This window comes from Hoplias malabaricus, chromosome 5 (genome assembly GCF_029633855.1).
Source record: "Hoplias malabaricus isolate fHopMal1 chromosome 5, fHopMal1.hap1, whole genome shotgun sequence".
Lineage (NCBI taxonomy): Eukaryota > Metazoa > Chordata > Actinopteri > Characiformes > Erythrinidae > Hoplias > Hoplias malabaricus.
Genome location: NC_089804.1, coordinates 19,616,224 through 19,633,639, shown reverse-complemented (window position 1 = coordinate 19,633,639; position 17,416 = coordinate 19,616,224). Strand labels below are relative to the sequence as shown.

Below are 17,416 nucleotides of genomic sequence, written 5' to 3'. Positions count from 1 at the left end.
ATCAATGTTCTGTGGATCATGCAGTGTACATCTGACAGGAGCCTCAGGAAAAAATATGAGCCTGTTGCATTACATTTCAAGTCCAAACAAGCTTCTTAGGTTCTAAAGCCACATGTTTATTACTCTGTCCAGCTGAAGGCTCTGCACTGAAACCTGGACACTAACAGGCAAGAGCAAGGAGAACTTCATCCTGGAGGATGCCTGGCATTCTTGTGGATCTAGAACTCACCAGGGGTGTCCTACAAAGTTGCAGAAAACAGAAACAAAGAGGATGCATTCTCTTTTGACGTTTTTCCACCAGATGGTGTCTAGCCTACTGTACGCATGGTGTATTGGCGTGTTGTTGTTGTTTGGGACTGAACACAGCTCCGTCATCAGTTCAGACAGATCAGTAGAGTTTGCTCTCGCTGGATTCTTTCGTCGGCCACTGATCCAAGGAGCGTTTGAAACTCTTCAAAAGACCACGGCGTCATTTTACGAGCTGCCGTCGTGAGTCGGATATAAACAAACGTGATCTCTGCTGCAGCTGGAGATTTTACAGATGGAGAGTTGGTGCTGGTCGTCTGTGTTGCGTGGCGTAGAGTGACGACTCTCTCTGGACAATCAGAGCTCTGCAAGGTTTACACGCCACGGTTTAGTCCCTACTCGACTCGCTCTGAACCACGAGAGAACAGCCACTAAACAAGAACCCGCTTCCAGAACCAGGACCTGAATCACCTGGTGGAGTCGAGTAGCTCACTCACAGTGGAAAAGCGCCAGTACAGAATCCTTAACTGCTGCTGCGAATGCTTTAGGCTTAAACAGACTTTGGGCTACAACCTCCTCACTTTATTTCATACTGATAAGGCCTAGGTAGCCGAGGGATGCTTTTGAAATCAGCTCAGAATCATTCACACAGATAAAAACTCTCCAGTGCAGCCATATTCAAGTTTTAGAATTTGCTTTGATACAGAGTTATATCACATTGTGTAATAACAGGTAGCTCAAGTGTGTTACCCCAAGGTACAGCAAGCGTAGAGGGACATTCATCCATTCTGAGGTTGCTGTTAACACGTACACAGGTGCAATAAAATCTACGCAAGCAGCACTGCTCCCCTGCTGACAGGCCCAGAAAAGATCTGGCTACTACTATTACATAACATCCCCAGCTTCACCTTTCCACACCTTCACTGAACCTAATGCACATTTAATAATCTCATCACAGCACGTTACCCTCCAAACGTAAATCGTATCTGTGACGGGACACTGCACAGGTGACGTGTGAAATACAGTGGCATTAATCTGAAGAGAGGGGTTCAAATTGAATCTTCATCACCACAGCACTTGAGGACGCGACCTCTATGAGGTGAGGCTACTGCGATAACACCCCACAGTAAACACCGTGTCCGTGAGGTCTCAGCCATTAACTGCCCACAGTCCCTTGACTTGGATGGTACTGTACAATAGGGGCATCACAATCCATTTTCATCTTCATTTTTCTGGTCACAACATTAATGCGTATATCACGGATTAGCTACACATTCACAGATCCACACCACACCCAAATAAATGGCTGTAAACACCATGAGGATCAGGGCTAGATTTGAGGTTTAAGACCCTGTTGAATTCAGTGTATGTCCAGGTCTTAGTGTGTTTACACTGTGTGAAAACCCCCACAGCTGTGTGTGTGTGTGTGTGTGTGTGTGTGTGTGTGTGTGTGTGATTGGGAGAGTGCGTGAAGCCGGTGTTCAGGGTGAGAACCAAAAAACAGAATCCATAACCAATAAATGTCATTTTGTACTTGAGAAAACTGTCATTAATGTTCAGAGTTATGAAAACAGAATGTAAACAGAATATTTCTGTATTTAATCGTCTATTTTGAGTTTAATATTCTTCAAAAATCTGTTTTTATTTTCATTCCGCCTTTTCTCGGTTGCGCTTCTCTCAGTCTCACTTTCACCTCCAGAAGTTTCTCGCTTTTGACGGTGTTGGGATCTAGACAGTCATTGGCTGCTAAAGTTAAGCCCCACCCATGCAGCTGATTCTGCACACCCTATCCCTGATTGCAAAATGACTAAGTCTCTATGAGGAACTGTGTATTACTAAAAGACATAGTCGTTAATACATATTTGAAATGGCTTACCTGTGTTTGCCGGTCGGTCTTTTTCCAGTCAGGGTCATACTGCTGTGCTCTCACTGACGTAGCGGGGTGTGCTAAACCAGATGGATGGGCGGGGCTTAACTTAAGCAGCCAATGACTGTCTAGATCCCGCACCCCATCAAAAGTCAAAAGCAAGAAACTTCTGGAAGCGAAAGCGAGACTGAGAGAAGCGCAACTGAGAAAAGGTGGAATGAAAGTGATATTAAACTCAAAATAGATGATTCTATACAGAAATGTTCGGTTTACAAACCTGATTTTATGACAGTTTTCTCAATTACAAAATGACATTTATTGGTTATGGATGTTGTTTGTTGGTTCTCAGAAATTAGGTCCTATTTTGACACCATAGATTCTGAGTAGACCCTGATCAGATCAGATTAGATTAGACATGCAGACTAGGCAGTATAATTCAAACATACATTGTTCAGATTATACTGCATTGGATTTTATTGTACAGTACCAGTCAAAAGTTTGGACACGTCTCCTCATCAGTGACTGGTGGAGTAGAGCTAGTCACTGTATAGAGCTGTGTACCAGCCCCTACCTCTGCACAACCCCAGTTACAGTCTCAGACACATTCAGAAGGGAGCGGTTCTACAGATTAACTCTCGACGAGGCCACAGCTGTTCACTGAGAACCGTTCCAGGTGACGACCTCATGAAGCCGACTGAGAGAACGGAGAGAGTGTGTGAAGCTGTCATCAAAGCAACAGGGGGCTACTGTGAAGAGTCTAAAGTATAAAACACATTCTGGTTTGTTTACTACATAATTCCATATGTGTTCCTTTATAGTTTTAATGTCTTCCACATTCATTTATAATGTAGAAAATAATTTAAAAAAAAAGGACGTGACAGTGGTGCAGCAGGTGGTGTCTCCGTCACAGCTCCAGAGACCTGGAACCTGTGTCTGCATGGGATTCCTCTGGGTGACTGTCTGTGAGGAGTGTGGTGTGTTCTCCCTGTGTCTGTGTGGGTTTCTTCCGGGTGACTGTCTGTGAGGAGTGTGGTGTGTTCTGCCTGTGTCTGCGTGGGTTTCCTCCGGGTGACTGTCTGTGAGGAGTGTGGTGTGTTCTCCCTGTGTCTGCGTGGGTTTCCTCCGGGTGACTGTCTGTGAGGAGTGTGGTGTGTTCTCCCTGTGTCTGCGTGGGATTCCTCCGGGTGACTGTCTGTGAGCAGTGTGGTGTGTTTTCCCTGTGTCTGCGTGGGTTTCCTCCGGGTGACTGTCTGTGAGGAGTGTGGTGTGTTTTCCCTGTGTCTGCGTGGGTTTCCTCCGGGTGACTGTCTGTGAGGAGTGTGGTGTGTTCTCCCTGTGTCTGTGTGGGTTTCTTCCGGGTGACTGTCTGTGAGGAGTGTGGTGTGTTCTTCCTGTGTCTGAGTGGGATTCCTCCGGGTGACTGTCTGTGAGGAGTGTGGTGTGTTCTCCCTGTGTCTGCGTGGGTTTCCTCCAGGTGACTGTCTGTGAGGAGTGTGGTGTGTTTTCCCTGTGTCTGCGTGGGATTCCTCCGGGTGACTGTCTGTGAGGAGTGTGGTGTGTTTTCCCTGTGTCTGCGTGGGTTTCCTCCGGGTGACTGTCTGTGAGGAGTGTGGTGTGTTCTTCCTGTGTCTGAGTGGGATTCCTCCGGGTGACTGTCTGTGAGGAGTGTGGTGTGTTCTCCCTGTGTCTGCGTGGGTTTCCTCCGGGTGACTGTCTGTGAGGAGTGTGGTGTGTTTTCCCTGTGTCTGCGTGGGTTTCCTCCGGGTGACTGTCTGTGAGGAGTGTGGTGTGTTTTCCCTGTGTCTGCGTGGGTTTCCTCCGGGTGACTGTCTGTGAGGAGTGTGGTGTGTTCTCCCTGTGTCTGTGTGGGTTTCTTCCGGGTGACTGTCTGTGAGGAGTGTGGTGTGTTCTTCCTGTGTCTGAGTGGGATTCCTCCGGGTGACTGTCTGTGAGGAGTGTGGTGTGTTCTCCCTGTGTCTGCGTGGGTTTCCTCCAGGTGACTGTCTGTGAGGAGTGTGGTGTGTTTTCCCTGTGTCTGCGTGGGATTCCTCCGGGTGACTGTCTGTGAGGAGTGTGGTGTGTTTTCCCTGTGTCTGCGTGGGTTTCCTCCGGGTGACTGTCTGTGAGGAGTGTGGTGTGTTCTTCCTGTGTCTGAGTGGGATTCCTCCGGGTGACTGTCTGTGAGGAGTGTGGTGTGTTCTCCCTGTGTCTGCGTGGGTTTCCTCCGGGTGACTGTCTGTGAGGAGTGTGGTGTGTTTTCCCTGTGTCTGCGTGGGATTCCTCCGGGTGACTGTCTGTGAGGAGTGTGGTGTGTTCTCCCTGTGTCTGCGTGGGATTCCTCCGGGTGACTGTCTGTGAGCAGTGTGGTGTGTTTTCCCTGTGTCTGCGTGGGTTTCCTCCGGGTGACTGTCTGTGAGGAGTGTGGTGTGTTTTCCCTGTGTCTGCGTGGGTTTCCTCCGGGTGACTGTCTGTGAGGAGTGTGGTGTGTTCTCCCTGTGTCTGTGTGGGTTTCTTCCGGGTGACTGTCTGTGAGGAGTGTGGTGTGTTTTCCCTGTGTCTGCGTGGGTTTCCTCCGGGTGACTGTCTGTGAGGAGTGTGGTGTGTTTTCCCTGTGTCTGCGTGGGTTTCCTCCGGGTGACTGTCTGTGAGGAGTGTGGTGTGTTCTCCCTGTGTCTGTGTGGGTTTCTTCCGGGTGACTGTCTGTGAGGAGTGTGGTGTGTTCTCCCTGTGTCTGCGTGGGATTCCTCCGGGTGACTGTCTGTGAGCAGTGTGGTGTGTTTTCCCTGTGTCTGCGTGGGTTTCCTCCGGGTGACTGTCTGTGAGGAGTGTGGTGTGTTCTCCCTGTGTCTGCGTGGGTTTCATCCGGGTGACTGTCTGTGAGGAGTGTGGTGTGTTCTCCCTGTCTCTGCGTGGGTTTCCTCCGGGTGACTGTCTGTGAGGTGCCATTGGTAGGTGGATTGGAGACTCAAAAGTGTGTGTGGGGGTGAGTGTGTGTCACCCTGTGAAGGACTGGCGCCCCCTGCAGGGTGTGTTCCCTCCTGCATTGCACACAGTGATTCCAGGTAAGCTCGGGACCCACCGCCACTCTGAACTGGATAAGGGTTACAAACAGTGGATGAATGAATGAATGAATGAATAATATCAAAACGTGAAGTTACAAAAATAAAAACAGGTACTAACTGTGAACATTTTCTAATTGAGAATATTTTGTTGACACAATCACAAAGTATCTTCAGCAAACCATCAGAATAAAATGTTACTGAGATTGTTTTTTATTGTGCACAAGCAGCCTTTGCCAAGAACAGGGAGCATCGCTGCCCCGCGTGTGACGCTGGCTGTAAATTGAAACTCACTCCTGAGAAAAGACACCGAGTCCATCTGCCAAGCTCATCTGGCAAACTGTAATAACAGGCCTCGGGTTTGTCCACCAGGCTCGAGTGAGTCTTGGGTTTGTTCCATCGCTCTTTCACAGGTGACGAAGGGCTGAATTAAAACTACTGAGGGTTTACACAGGGGTGAATCGAGCAAATGGGACGGTAAAGATTATAAAGACGGTAAAAGGTTAGAGAAAGAACAGAGTGGCCCCTGATTCAAGCTCCATCAGATCTCACCACAGAGAGACACCTCAGAGGGAACAGATATAGACTTAAGCAGAAGTTTGGATATCTCCTCCTTAAAGGAGAGCGGAGGTATGACCACAACTGTGTCCAGGGCTCTGACCAAGTTTAAATCCTGAGCAGACTGCATTCAGGTAGCGCTGTGGAATCTCTCTAACGCTCTAATGGACACTGGGATTTAACGTATTATTTAATCATTTTACCGTATTTGGTCATAACTTTACACTTTTTTTTTTTTAAGAGTCTAGTGGTGTGTGAGCTTTTTTTGAGGAGATGTAAACAATGTGTTGTTATTGTTGAGTTCAGAAGGTAGATTACATTTTATTTATGCTGAGAGTGAAACACTCTCTCTCTAACACACACACACACACACACACGCACACACCTCCTGTTTCCATGTTTGAGCACCAAGCTGCTAATTTTCTCTATTAAAGCATTTGGGTCTGAGGCTAAAACGCTTTCTAAAACATTTACTTCTAATTGAAAAATCATCAAACTACACTGAGATATTATAATATCTCACAGCCACTCACATACTACACATTTATTCATTCATTCATTGTCTCTAACCCTTATTCAATTCAGGGTCACTGTGGGTCCGGAAACTACCCGGAATCACTGGGCGCAAGGAATGAACACACCCTGGAGGGGGCGCCAGTCCTTCACAGGGCGACACACACTCACACATTCACTACGGACACTTTTGAGTCTCCAATCCACCTACCAACGTGTGTTTTTGGAGTGTGGGAGGAAACCGTAGCACCGGAAACCCACGCAGACAGAGAGAACACACCACACTCTTCACAGACAGTCACCGGAAGGAAACCCACGCAGACACAGAGAGAACACACCACACTCTTCACAGACAGTCACCCGGAGGAAACCCACGCAGACACAGGGAGAACACACCACACTCTTCACAGACAGTCACCTGGAGGAAACCCACGCAGACACAGAGAGAACTCACCACACTCCTCACAGACAGTCACCCGGAGGAAACCCACGCAGACACAGGGAGAACACACCACACTCCTCACAGACAGTCACTGGAGGAAACCCACGCAGACACAGGGAGAACACACCACACTCCTCACAGACAGTCACCCGGAGGAAACCCACGCAGACACAGGGAGAACACACCACACTCTTCACAGACAGTCACCCGGAGGAAACCCACGCAGACACAAGGAGAACACACCACACTCCTCACAGACAGTCACCCGGAGGAAACCCACGCAGACACAGAGAGAACACACCACACTCCTCACAGACAGTCACCCGGAGGAAACCCAAGCAGACACAGGGAGAACACACCACACTCCTCACAGACAGTCACCCGGAGGAAACCCACGCAGACACAGGGAGAACACACCACACTCCTCACAGACAGTCACCCGGAGGAAACCGTCAACTTTCAACCTCGTTTAATGTAACAAAACTTAACATCAAGCATTTTTGGTTCTTTCTGGTGGAATCTGAACATTGTGTAAACAACAGCTGTTATTTTCATATGGTTCTGGAAACATTATCAGGTCAAAAATAGAGATACAGCAGGGACATTCTGACCTTACACAGCTACTCCAGACACAAACAGAGGCCATTTCCCATGCACACACACCAGAGAGTGAAGAGCGGTTAGTGATGTCCGAGCCCAAGGACCGAAGAGGGCAGTCAATAAGCACTATCGGACAAAAATGGCAATGATAATGATGATGATGTCACGGCAGAATCGATGCTGCCCTTCAAGCCGCTCTGAGATAATCATTACGATGAGAGGCAGGGTGAGGAATGCTGCACTTCAAGCCAAACTCAGAGCCGAGATGAAAAACAGAGGAAGCTTTGAAGACATAAGAGCTCACGTAAGAAAGGTCAGCCCCTAAAGACCCAGGACGCCCTAAAACCCCAATCGATATCATCAAGTGACGAGAGGTGGAGGGTTCGCTTTTTTTTAATTTCCTGTCTCTCGTCTTGTCAAAGCCGGGGGGTGGGAGTGCAGCTTCAGAAATGTCACAGTGGACAGAAAACAAATATCACCCGCGTTCCCTCATCTCCCCTCTATCACCCGCAGCCGTGTTTAACTCCCGGAGCTCAGCCACTTCGGAAAGAGGCCAGCGGCAGGAAATCAGCCAGAGAAAGAACATGGCTTTTCCAGAGAATCAGAAGAGATCCAACAGACGAACACCTTGTTCTAATCATCAGAGTTTAATCAAACAATACATGGGCTGAGGAGGAGGAGACAGAGAGACAGAGAGACAGAAAGACAGAGAGAGAGAGACAGAGAGAGAGAGACAGAGACAGAGAGAGGGAGACAGAGACAGAGAGAGAGACGGAGACAGAGAGAGAGACGGAGACAGAGAGAGAGACAGAGAGAGAGACAGAGAGAGAGAGACGGAGACAGAGAGAGAGAAGTGGCCTAAGAGTGCTTTACTTTCATGTCAAAAAGTAAATTATTTGATAAGCTCACGTTCTTCTAAGTTGACGATACTTAGCTCTCACCAGACGACAGAAAGAGCTCAAGCTCAAACATATAAACATTAACTGGATCAGACACAGCAGTGCTGCTGGAGTTTTTAAACCCTGTGTCCACTCTTTGTCCACTCTGTGAGACACTCCTCCCTCGGTGGTCCTCCTTGTAGATGTAAAGTCAGAGACAGTAGCTTGAGGCTAGAAGTTTGAATGTTATTGATGATTGGTTTATGTTTTCTGAAGCTGAAAATGAATAAACAGCACTTAATCACCAGCCATTTTGTCTAGAAATTAAATAAATGTCATATGCATAATGCATAGCCCCCCCCCCACACACACACACACACACTCTTCACTGCCTTCTCCAAACAGTCAACACCTCCGCTTTAGTTTTAATCACAAAGACTGAATCCCAGAGCGCCGACCCATTATCACTTAAGCTTATTTGAAGCAAACAGACCGCAGCATTGGCTGAATTCCTGGAAGTGAGGGATGATAAGAGAGAGAGGGAGGGGGAGAGAGAGAGAGAGAGAGAGAGAGAGAGAGAGAGAGAGAGAGAGAGAGAGAGAGAGAGAGAAAGAAGTGCAAACAAAAGCAGTGAGTGGAAATCTTCAAGAAAGTATCATCCATCTTCCCTCTTCCACCTGAACAGCTTCATCTGCTCGGCCTTAATCTCAGGGCTCAGCGCCGCTCTGCTACGGAGCAGGGGTCTCCTCGGGGAGATCAATATCCATCTGCATTTCAGCTCTCCTTAATGATGCAGACGTCCATCACACTGCTGTCAATTCTGAGATTTTATGAGGTCACAAATCCACCCGGGACAGCACCCCTTACCTCTGACTCTCGGTAAACAAAGCCCATTCCGACCACGAGGACCGACAGCGCCGGCCGTTTCTGTAAAACACACTTTGTTCTCCACTTGATGCTGATTAATCAAAGGTCATTGGATCGATGCCGTGTTGCTGGGAGCAGTGAGGAGATCGATAGAGAAGGGGAAACTGTTTCTAAACTTTACAAGAAAACAAACTTAAGTGTTCATCTGTCTCCTCCAGTTCTTATGACGTGAGGAGCGGAGGAAACCTTCTCAACTGCCCCAAAAAAAGCCAATAAATCACCTACAAAGCCATAAACACAGAATATTACCTCAGAGACAGATATAATCACACCTCATAAACTCCCAGATATTGATGCTTTAATTATAATCTGATGCAAATCTGTGGATTTAATATTTGAAAATTTCTAACGAAAGCTGAGTAACACAAATAAAATAAAGCACGCCACATTAGACCTGACCAGTGAGTTACTGCTTATTGATTCATTCATTCATCTTCTGTAACCCCTTCATCAGTGCTGCAGTCACTCACACACACACCCTTACACAACCAATATCAATATCACACACACACACACACACAACCAGTCAATCACACACACTTGTTTACTGTTTCCCCACATTCACCCAATCTCTCTCTCTCTCACACTCACTCACACACACACACACACACACACACACACACACACACACACACACACACACACACACACACACACACACACACACACACACACACACACACACACACACACACACCTTGTCTCATTTCCACTTCATAGAGAAGGCAATCTGGGTGTCAAAAGCTCAGAGTCAATGAGACTCTCCTTCAACAAATTATCATTTATCGCCCCCTAGTGGCCCTTCAGACACAATTACCCGAGTCTTTTTTGTCTTTTTTTCTCCCACTCTCTGACCTCCTCTATTTTGCAGAAGATCAGGCATCAAGCTTTGTTTACAACAACATTACAATCACTGGGAATGAGTGTCAAACCTTTCAGTGTTTTCTTTAAATGTGAGAGCAGTCCTCCCAGCCTCTGGAGGTCAAAGTAATCCACCTTCCCATTGTAGAAAAGCTGAGGGGGAACATAGGCCTCTGCACAGAAAAGAAACACAGATTAAAACACTTGCAAGTTAAACAAACGCAACATGAAGAACACTGCAGATATAAAGCTTCTCACTAAACAGAATTTCCACTGTAATTGGGGGTGGTTTATAGATCTTCTTTCACACAGAACATGGGAAATTTACAGCTGAACATTCAAACACAAACAAAAGGGGAATTCTGCATTTAACCCATCAGTGGCAGTGAACACACACACACACACACACAAACACTAGTGCACTAGGGGCTGTGAACACAAACCCATCCCCAGTGCCAGGGGAACAGTTGTGGGTTCGGTGCCTTGCTCAAGGGCCCCTCAGCCATGAACTGAGGAGGAGGACAGTGCTGTTCCTTCACTCCCACCGCCCCCAGTTTTCCTGCCGCTCGTGGGAACAGAACCAACCACCTTTCAGCCCTAAGGCTCTCTGCTTTAACCATTACCACACAGACTTGGCTCTCAGACACACAGCTTCATACAAACTTTAATAGTTTTCAAATTTACCACAGCACACTGCAGGCAAATCTATGCCCAGCCAATAGGAGAGCAGTGGGCGTGTCTGCTTCACAGTTTCTGACACTAATCCCGTTTTCATGAGTGGTTTAAAGAGCAAGCTAAAGCCTCATCATTGTCGTCTTTGTGTGGGCATTGGATTATAGGAGCGTTCATGTGGGAAAATCATGTGGGTAGGCAATAAAAAAAAAAGCACAAAACAACATCTACAACTAAAAACACGAGAATAAACAAGACACAGGTGAGAAAAATGAGAACGAGAACAAGAACAGCAGTCTGACTGAGCTTGGCCTCCCTGCCCCAGCGTCCTCACCTTCACTGCTGATGGACCCCGGGCTCTTTCGCTTTCCCTCGTCCCAGTAGCTCCTCACAGCTGTGATGAGGCGATGCATGAAGCACACCATGTATTCAGGAGGACACAGCACTGTGGGGTTCTGATCGGACAGAGAGAGAGAGAGTCAGAGAGGAATCGTATCTGAATGATATCTTCATTTTCACACAAAGAAACACTGATAAAACACATTAAAGCTGTGACAAACATCTGAAGTTCTCACCCCACATCAAAAGGCAGGTCTGTCCTCTAAAAATTCCCATGAAGTCTTTCATAGTCTTTTCGATCAGAGGATGAGGAAAATAGGCCAAACCTCAGTCTCGCCATGGAATACAGGGGACTTTAGGAGAAGGGTCAACTCGACCCAAATAATTCAAGGGGACACCAAAGTCACACTCTCAGACTTTGAGGCCCGGGTGTTTTTCAGCTCAAATTTAGAAGAGTGACAAGGACATGGTGTTTCACAAAAACACTGGGAAATGTTCCCTGACCCAGGTTTTCAGAGGTGGAAGTAATAAATTAACACATTGGGAGAACAATGGTTTGAGGTCATTTGACCTGAAAGAAACAGGTACCGCAGCTCAGGGTCGGACTGCTCGGGAAATACAGGAAATGCCTCGCTGTCAGAACCAAACTGGACTTTTCAGCACTGCCGTTTCAGTGGCTGATAAGAAATTGGAATTGTGCTAAATACGGTCCATGACAGCAGCCTCAGATTTACTGACGCCATTATTACTCTCAGCCTTAAAGGCTTTGTGTAAACGACCCCTGGCAAAGATCAGATGTAGTCTCTATTTCATCTGAGACAGGGTATGCATTGTTTAATAAAAATTTATGAAGCATTACAAATCAAACATTTCTGTGCTGCACAGAGGCTTTGAGAGGTTCACATCTGGTGGCAGGTTGAAAGTGAATGTGCGATGTGAATGTCCTACCCCTCGGTTACTTGCGTTCTCCTGAAGGAACTTGCGAAATTTGTTGAGGAAAATGTAGCGAGAGGCTTCCCCCTGCAGAAGAGAGACGTGAATGCACACAGCAGTTCTCTGGGCAAGGATAAATACTAACGTCAAAATACAAACACGGTTACTCTTGGCTGTATGACATGCAAAATGATGCTGAAGATAAACAAGTTTATAATCAAACAAACACAAGTCAGAAACCTGCGCACCAACCCACACACTGTAAAACAAGACCCAGTCAGTTTTATGCGTGCTCTAATCAGAAAAGATGGCATATAAAACGAGGCGTTTTGATTCTTCTCTGTTTCTGACGTTAAGTGCAGAGACTTTAGAAAGGCCCCGCCCCCTCGTCTGAGTCTGGCCAATCACAGCGCTGGACCCGTGTTTATGTGAGAGCGCAAAGACGAGGTTAAACTCAGCAAAACGGACACAATGAGCGCAGAGAAATAAGAGCACTGAGTAAAAACGGAGAAGGAAGAGAACAGAGTGAAAACGGCTAAAAACCAGAGCTTCTGCTCCTCGCTCCTCACTGCTGTGTGCTCGGGGTCGGGGTGAACAGAGAGCGGCTCATTATCATTTAAAGGAACAGGTGCTGAAAGCGGGCGTTCTGAACAGGGCTGTTTACACAGGGGGAGAACACTGCTGTGGGGATTTTTGAATAATGTGTTTATTATATAATCTCCGCACTGGCCCTTTAATAAGGACACCACTGGTCCGATCCTCAGTGATGCCTCAGGCATCCAAGGCCTATGAGAGCACTGGGCGAATCGGGTGACGCCCTGCATCCCCTCATCACACAGCACTGTGCCAGCAAGCGTGTGCCTGTCCACTGATGATGTAGATCAATAAATTACGCTTTCAAAAATATGCGTTTATATACAGACAAGACCTTTATTCCCCTTCTTATAGCATAGTAATACATATTAAACTACAAATATGTTTTCTTTTGATGACAAGCGCAATTGCGATTAATATCTTCCAGGAAAATGTCAGCGGACAAACACAAGATGATTTATAAAAAGCACAGCTGTGAAGTGTTTTAAATACAGCCCTCGGCCCAACGTACCGTCCCTTTGTCCTTGTTATTCAGCATCAGCCTCAGGATCTGAACTTGCAACTCCTCCACAACTACACAGAGAGAGAGAGAGAGAGAGAGAGAGAGAGAGAGAGAGAGAGAGAGAGAGAGAGAGAGAGAGAGAGAGAGAGAGAGAGAGAGAGAGAGAGAGAGAGAGAGAGAGAGAGAGAGAGAGAGAGAGAGAGAGACAGAGACAGAGACAGAGACAGAGACAGAGACAGAGACAGAGAGAGAGAGAGAGAGAGAAAGAGAAAAAAAGAGAGGGCAGGACCCAGTCAGTGAAATATAGAAATCCTGCTGTTAGCTGCTGTTGAAGATTTATGTTTGGTTAAAAGTGTGTTTGTGTGTGTGTGTATGTGTGTGTGTGTGTCTGTTTGATACCCTCAATCCTCTTTTTGAGTCTCTGACAGCCGCGTTCATAAGCCCTGCGTCTCAGCCTCTCTTCTGCAGTCTCATGCCTCAGGTCCTTCTCATCCTTGCCCTGCGTACAGAAAACAACACAGGTTACGTTTATGAGCCATGACATTTCGTAACAGAACCTACACAGCAAATCTACAGATGTGTAAACGTCTGGGTGCCCCTGCCATGGGGATGATGTGCAGACTGCAAGAGAGTGTAGTAGTTCTTCTTCTCAGTGCAGCAGTAGTGGACCCCTCATATTTAGAAGTCCATTTGTACGCACATTTGTTTAACCATGAGATCCTGCAGGCTTTATCCCAGACTGGTGAAACAGTATTATATGAACATAGAGGTTTCATGGGGAGTCCAGACTACAGTGATTCAGTTCTCTTTCCTAACAGAGCTGTTATCATCATCCCCACATCACAAAGGTGAGCGAGCACTCACGTCTTTGTCGAAGCGAGTCGGCCACCACGTGGTGGGAATGAGCTCCTCCAGCCCGGCCTCCTTCACCCTCAGAGGGGTCTTAATGTAGAAGAACACAACAGAGCGCAGGACGTCAAACGTAATGCTGTTAAGGACTTTTCAGACGGACAGACAAACTGAAGGGGAAAAATCTGAGGCAGCACTTAGAGCTCACACTGCTTTCTAAACTGCGTTTGCATTGATGTAACATGATACAGCTCCTGAGTGGCATCCTGAGTGGGTTTTTATGATCGAGCTTTTCAGGGCTCTACTGCAGTGGAGTCATTTCTCACAAGTGGTTTACTCTTCTGAATAAAGGTGACAACCGTTCTGGAGATATTTTACAGTACACTTCGCTCCAAAAGAAAGGATATAAGACGTTACTGAGGAGATATTTTCTAGACTTCTCGTGTCGAAGGATGGCAGTGGTCAAGCGAAGATAGTGAATCTAGAACAGAGAAAGGAGAATAAGTCGTTTTCTGCTTTAAAAACAAATAAAGTACATCCTGAATGCTGAAGAAGCTCTTTAAACTGCACTTAAAGGGGAATCCCACAGTTATTCGGCTGATTAAATCTGATCTGAAAGCCTCTTTTCTGGGGGAACCTCAAATGGTGCACATTGATTGTGATAGGAACCAGACGTCTGAATCATTTAATGCTTCAGAAACTATTAGAAATGCATTGTCTGGTGTCTGAGATACTGCTGTTCTGACTATAATCACTCTATCGCTACCAACATCACATATAACAAGAGAATTGGACAAAAATCCCCAGACTAGTTCGCAAAAGTAGGTTTTGCACATTATGCAAATTAGCACGATAATAACCTTGGTAAAATGAAATTTTGACTAACCCGTTTTTTATTTGTCAGAACCCAAGGAATCAGGGGATTTTTTTTTGTCTCTACGCCTCACGGTGTAGGAGATATGAACCTAAACACGTTTCACTTTGCTATAGCGCCACCTATTTTTGTTGTCATCTGAGATGCACACAAACTACATATACCCTCCAAGTGGGGAGTCTGCACGACCTACGGTCTCTTCCCCACAATGACTTTTACAGGAGAAAAAGGGAAAAAGAATAATAAGAAAAACGTAACAAATACAATAGGGTTCTACGCACCCTAGTGCTTGAACCCTAATAAACACAGCAGACATAAACAGGTTCACTGTGGTGTGATTCAGGGCAGGGGCTCCGTCTCGCTCACCTGGAAGCCCAAGTCAGGGATGATGGGGGAGAAGCGGTAAGCCCTCAGCAAGGACATCATCAACTGCTTCAGGCACTCGTTCGCCTCAAAGTCCTGCCGGAGAAAGAGGAAGATACAGCAGCGCCACGTCACTATCACCGCAGCATCGAGTCATAACCTGCTCTGTAGGGGTCCTGACCATTAGAGGAGAGGGTGAAAGGGAGTGGGCTAAAAGTATATGCAGAGCAACAGATGGACTACAGCAGGAGTAGTTAATTAAAATTCATTAAGGTCCAGTTAGAGAAGGTCCAGAACATAATGTATAACCTGCATATGATCAGTGTTATGTCCTGCACAGTGAAGTAGCCTCATACACAGTAAAATCACCAGTGTTAAATCAACACTATTAGTGTTAGCTGAACACTGAGGGTGTTGAACTATTAATTTAACACTATCAGTGCTGATTTAACACTAGTGAATTTACTGTGTAGTTACAGCAAACGTTTACGTCGTTAACAACTGAATGTCAAATCAAATTACACAGTCAATTACCTTTCAATATACAACAAGATTTATAAATATTACAAATAAACTGTCCTTTTTTAATTTAAAGTAAAATTGACAAATAAAACAATAATTTTGAAAAAAAAAAACATATGTAAATAATGTCTCTAATGACTTGTAGTTGCTGTTGACTTTACTGCTTTTCAAAACCAACAATCTGATTGGTTCTTATTGCTGAAGGGCGGGACTTTATCCATTAACAGAAAGCTGATTGGCTCTTTATTCTGAAGGACGGGACTTTATCCAGAAACACAATCCATGTTCCACGTTATGAGAATTTCAACCAGTAATAGTTCCCTTATTTTTTAAGTTTCTGGTTGTAACTCGCACCACACCGTCGTCCCAAAAGTGTCCCAAAAGATCTTTTATCTCGTCCCTCGGGCTGTTTTTACTGGCCCCAGGATAGTGGCGTCTGGACCCTGCCCTGTGTGTGTGTCACTCAGTCGAGTCACAGCGCTCATCATAATGCACAGACCTGATTGGCAGCTCCAGCAGATCCAGGAGTTTCCTGGAGCGCTAAACCTGCACCGTAACAACTAGAAGAGTCACACTGCTTCAAACACACACTCCATTCATCCATCCATCCATTATCTGTAACCGCTTATCCAATTTAGGGTCGCGGGGGGTCCAGAGCCTACCTGGAATTATCGGGCGCAAGGCGGGAATACACCCTGGAGGGGACGCCAGTCCTTCACAGGGCAACACAGACACAAATAGTTTTTGGACTGTGGGAGGAAACCGGAGCACCCGGAGGAAACCCACGCGGACACGGGGAGAACACACCAACTCCTCACAGACAGTCACCCGGAGCTGGAATCGAACCCACAACCTCCAGGCCCCTGGAGCTGTTATATTATCAGTTATAGGTCCAGGTCGGTCTACAGTCTGTAGTTGGAGAACTACACAACTACACAGTACTCCTATGTGGTAGGTGGAGCCCAGAGAATAGACAGAGAGTAATAAACTTTGCAGGCTTTTGGGATGTTGTGGCTACAGTGAGAGATACTGAGCTACAATTATGAATAAATTAAGAATATATCGTAGGGTATTATCCCGGTGTCTCTTCACCTCCATGAGCAGCCAGAAGAGGTCGAGCAGTTGCTGGATCAGAGGGTGTTCATCCACGGAGCCTCCTCCCTCCAGAATCCCCAGTAGGAAGCTCATGAGTACATCTTCCACCAGGTACACCTTACACTGGAAACACAAGGACATTCAGATTTACATGAAACATGAAACATGAGTAATACAGTAATAACTGCACAGAGGAGAAGGAAATGAGATCAGCAGCTGGGGGCAAGGTGCCTCGCTCAAGGGAAATTTGGTCGATTGATGTTGATTTTCCCAATTTTTCTGACATTGCTGGGACTCGAGCCTCTAAACTACAGCCCAGCGGTGCCCAATGTGTCAATCGCAATCAACCAGTGGATCACACAGTGCACTTTGTTTGATCGTGCCTCATTTACATAATGTAAATCACCTTTTCCCACATTAAAATAATTAAGTCCCGATATCACCCAGTGTGAATATGAAATGAGGTCATTCACTGGCTGCATCTGACATGAGAAGCATGTTTACTGACCATAAGAGGAGCGAAGTAGTTGAAGATATGTGCCAGAGTGACCAGGACGGTGGGCTCTCCTTGAAGCTGCCAAGCGCCAATGTCTCTTTCAACAAGTTTCTCCTCCTTAAAAAAAGTGATTCAGAAAGAGTTTGAGTAAAGATAACAATTACAGGATTCTACAGATTGTTAAACCATGAGTAACACGGGGAGCGATACAGAACAGGACTCGAGA

At 46.4% G+C, this 17,416-nt stretch overlaps 1 protein-coding gene across 3 annotated transcripts in view; it reads right to left on the bottom strand.

The window, feature by feature from the left end:
• Nucleotides 1–17,416, bottom strand: part of LOC136696490 (E3 ubiquitin-protein ligase RNF123) — a 147,321-nt gene that overhangs the window by 122,273 nt on the left and 7,632 nt on the right. For all 3 annotated transcript variants that reach the window (XR_010802621.1, XM_066670928.1, XM_066670929.1), the window contains exons 12-21: nucleotides 17,203–17,307; nucleotides 16,692–16,817; nucleotides 15,081–15,173; nucleotides 14,248–14,321; nucleotides 13,856–13,973; nucleotides 13,391–13,490; nucleotides 13,001–13,062; nucleotides 11,911–11,982; nucleotides 10,958–11,078; nucleotides 10,023–10,124 (exon numbers count right to left, since the gene is read on the bottom strand). Coding sequence is in view for 2 of the 3 variants with exons in the window: in XM_066670928.1 (XP_066527025.1) it covers nucleotides 10,023–10,124; nucleotides 10,958–11,078; nucleotides 11,911–11,982; nucleotides 13,001–13,062; nucleotides 13,391–13,490; nucleotides 13,856–13,973; nucleotides 14,248–14,321; nucleotides 15,081–15,173; nucleotides 16,692–16,817; nucleotides 17,203–17,307 (973 nt within the window). In the remaining variant the exon portion in view is untranslated. The remainder of the gene's footprint in view (nucleotides 1–10,022; nucleotides 10,125–10,957; nucleotides 11,079–11,910; nucleotides 11,983–13,000; nucleotides 13,063–13,390; nucleotides 13,491–13,855; nucleotides 13,974–14,247; nucleotides 14,322–15,080; nucleotides 15,174–16,691; nucleotides 16,818–17,202; nucleotides 17,308–17,416) is intronic.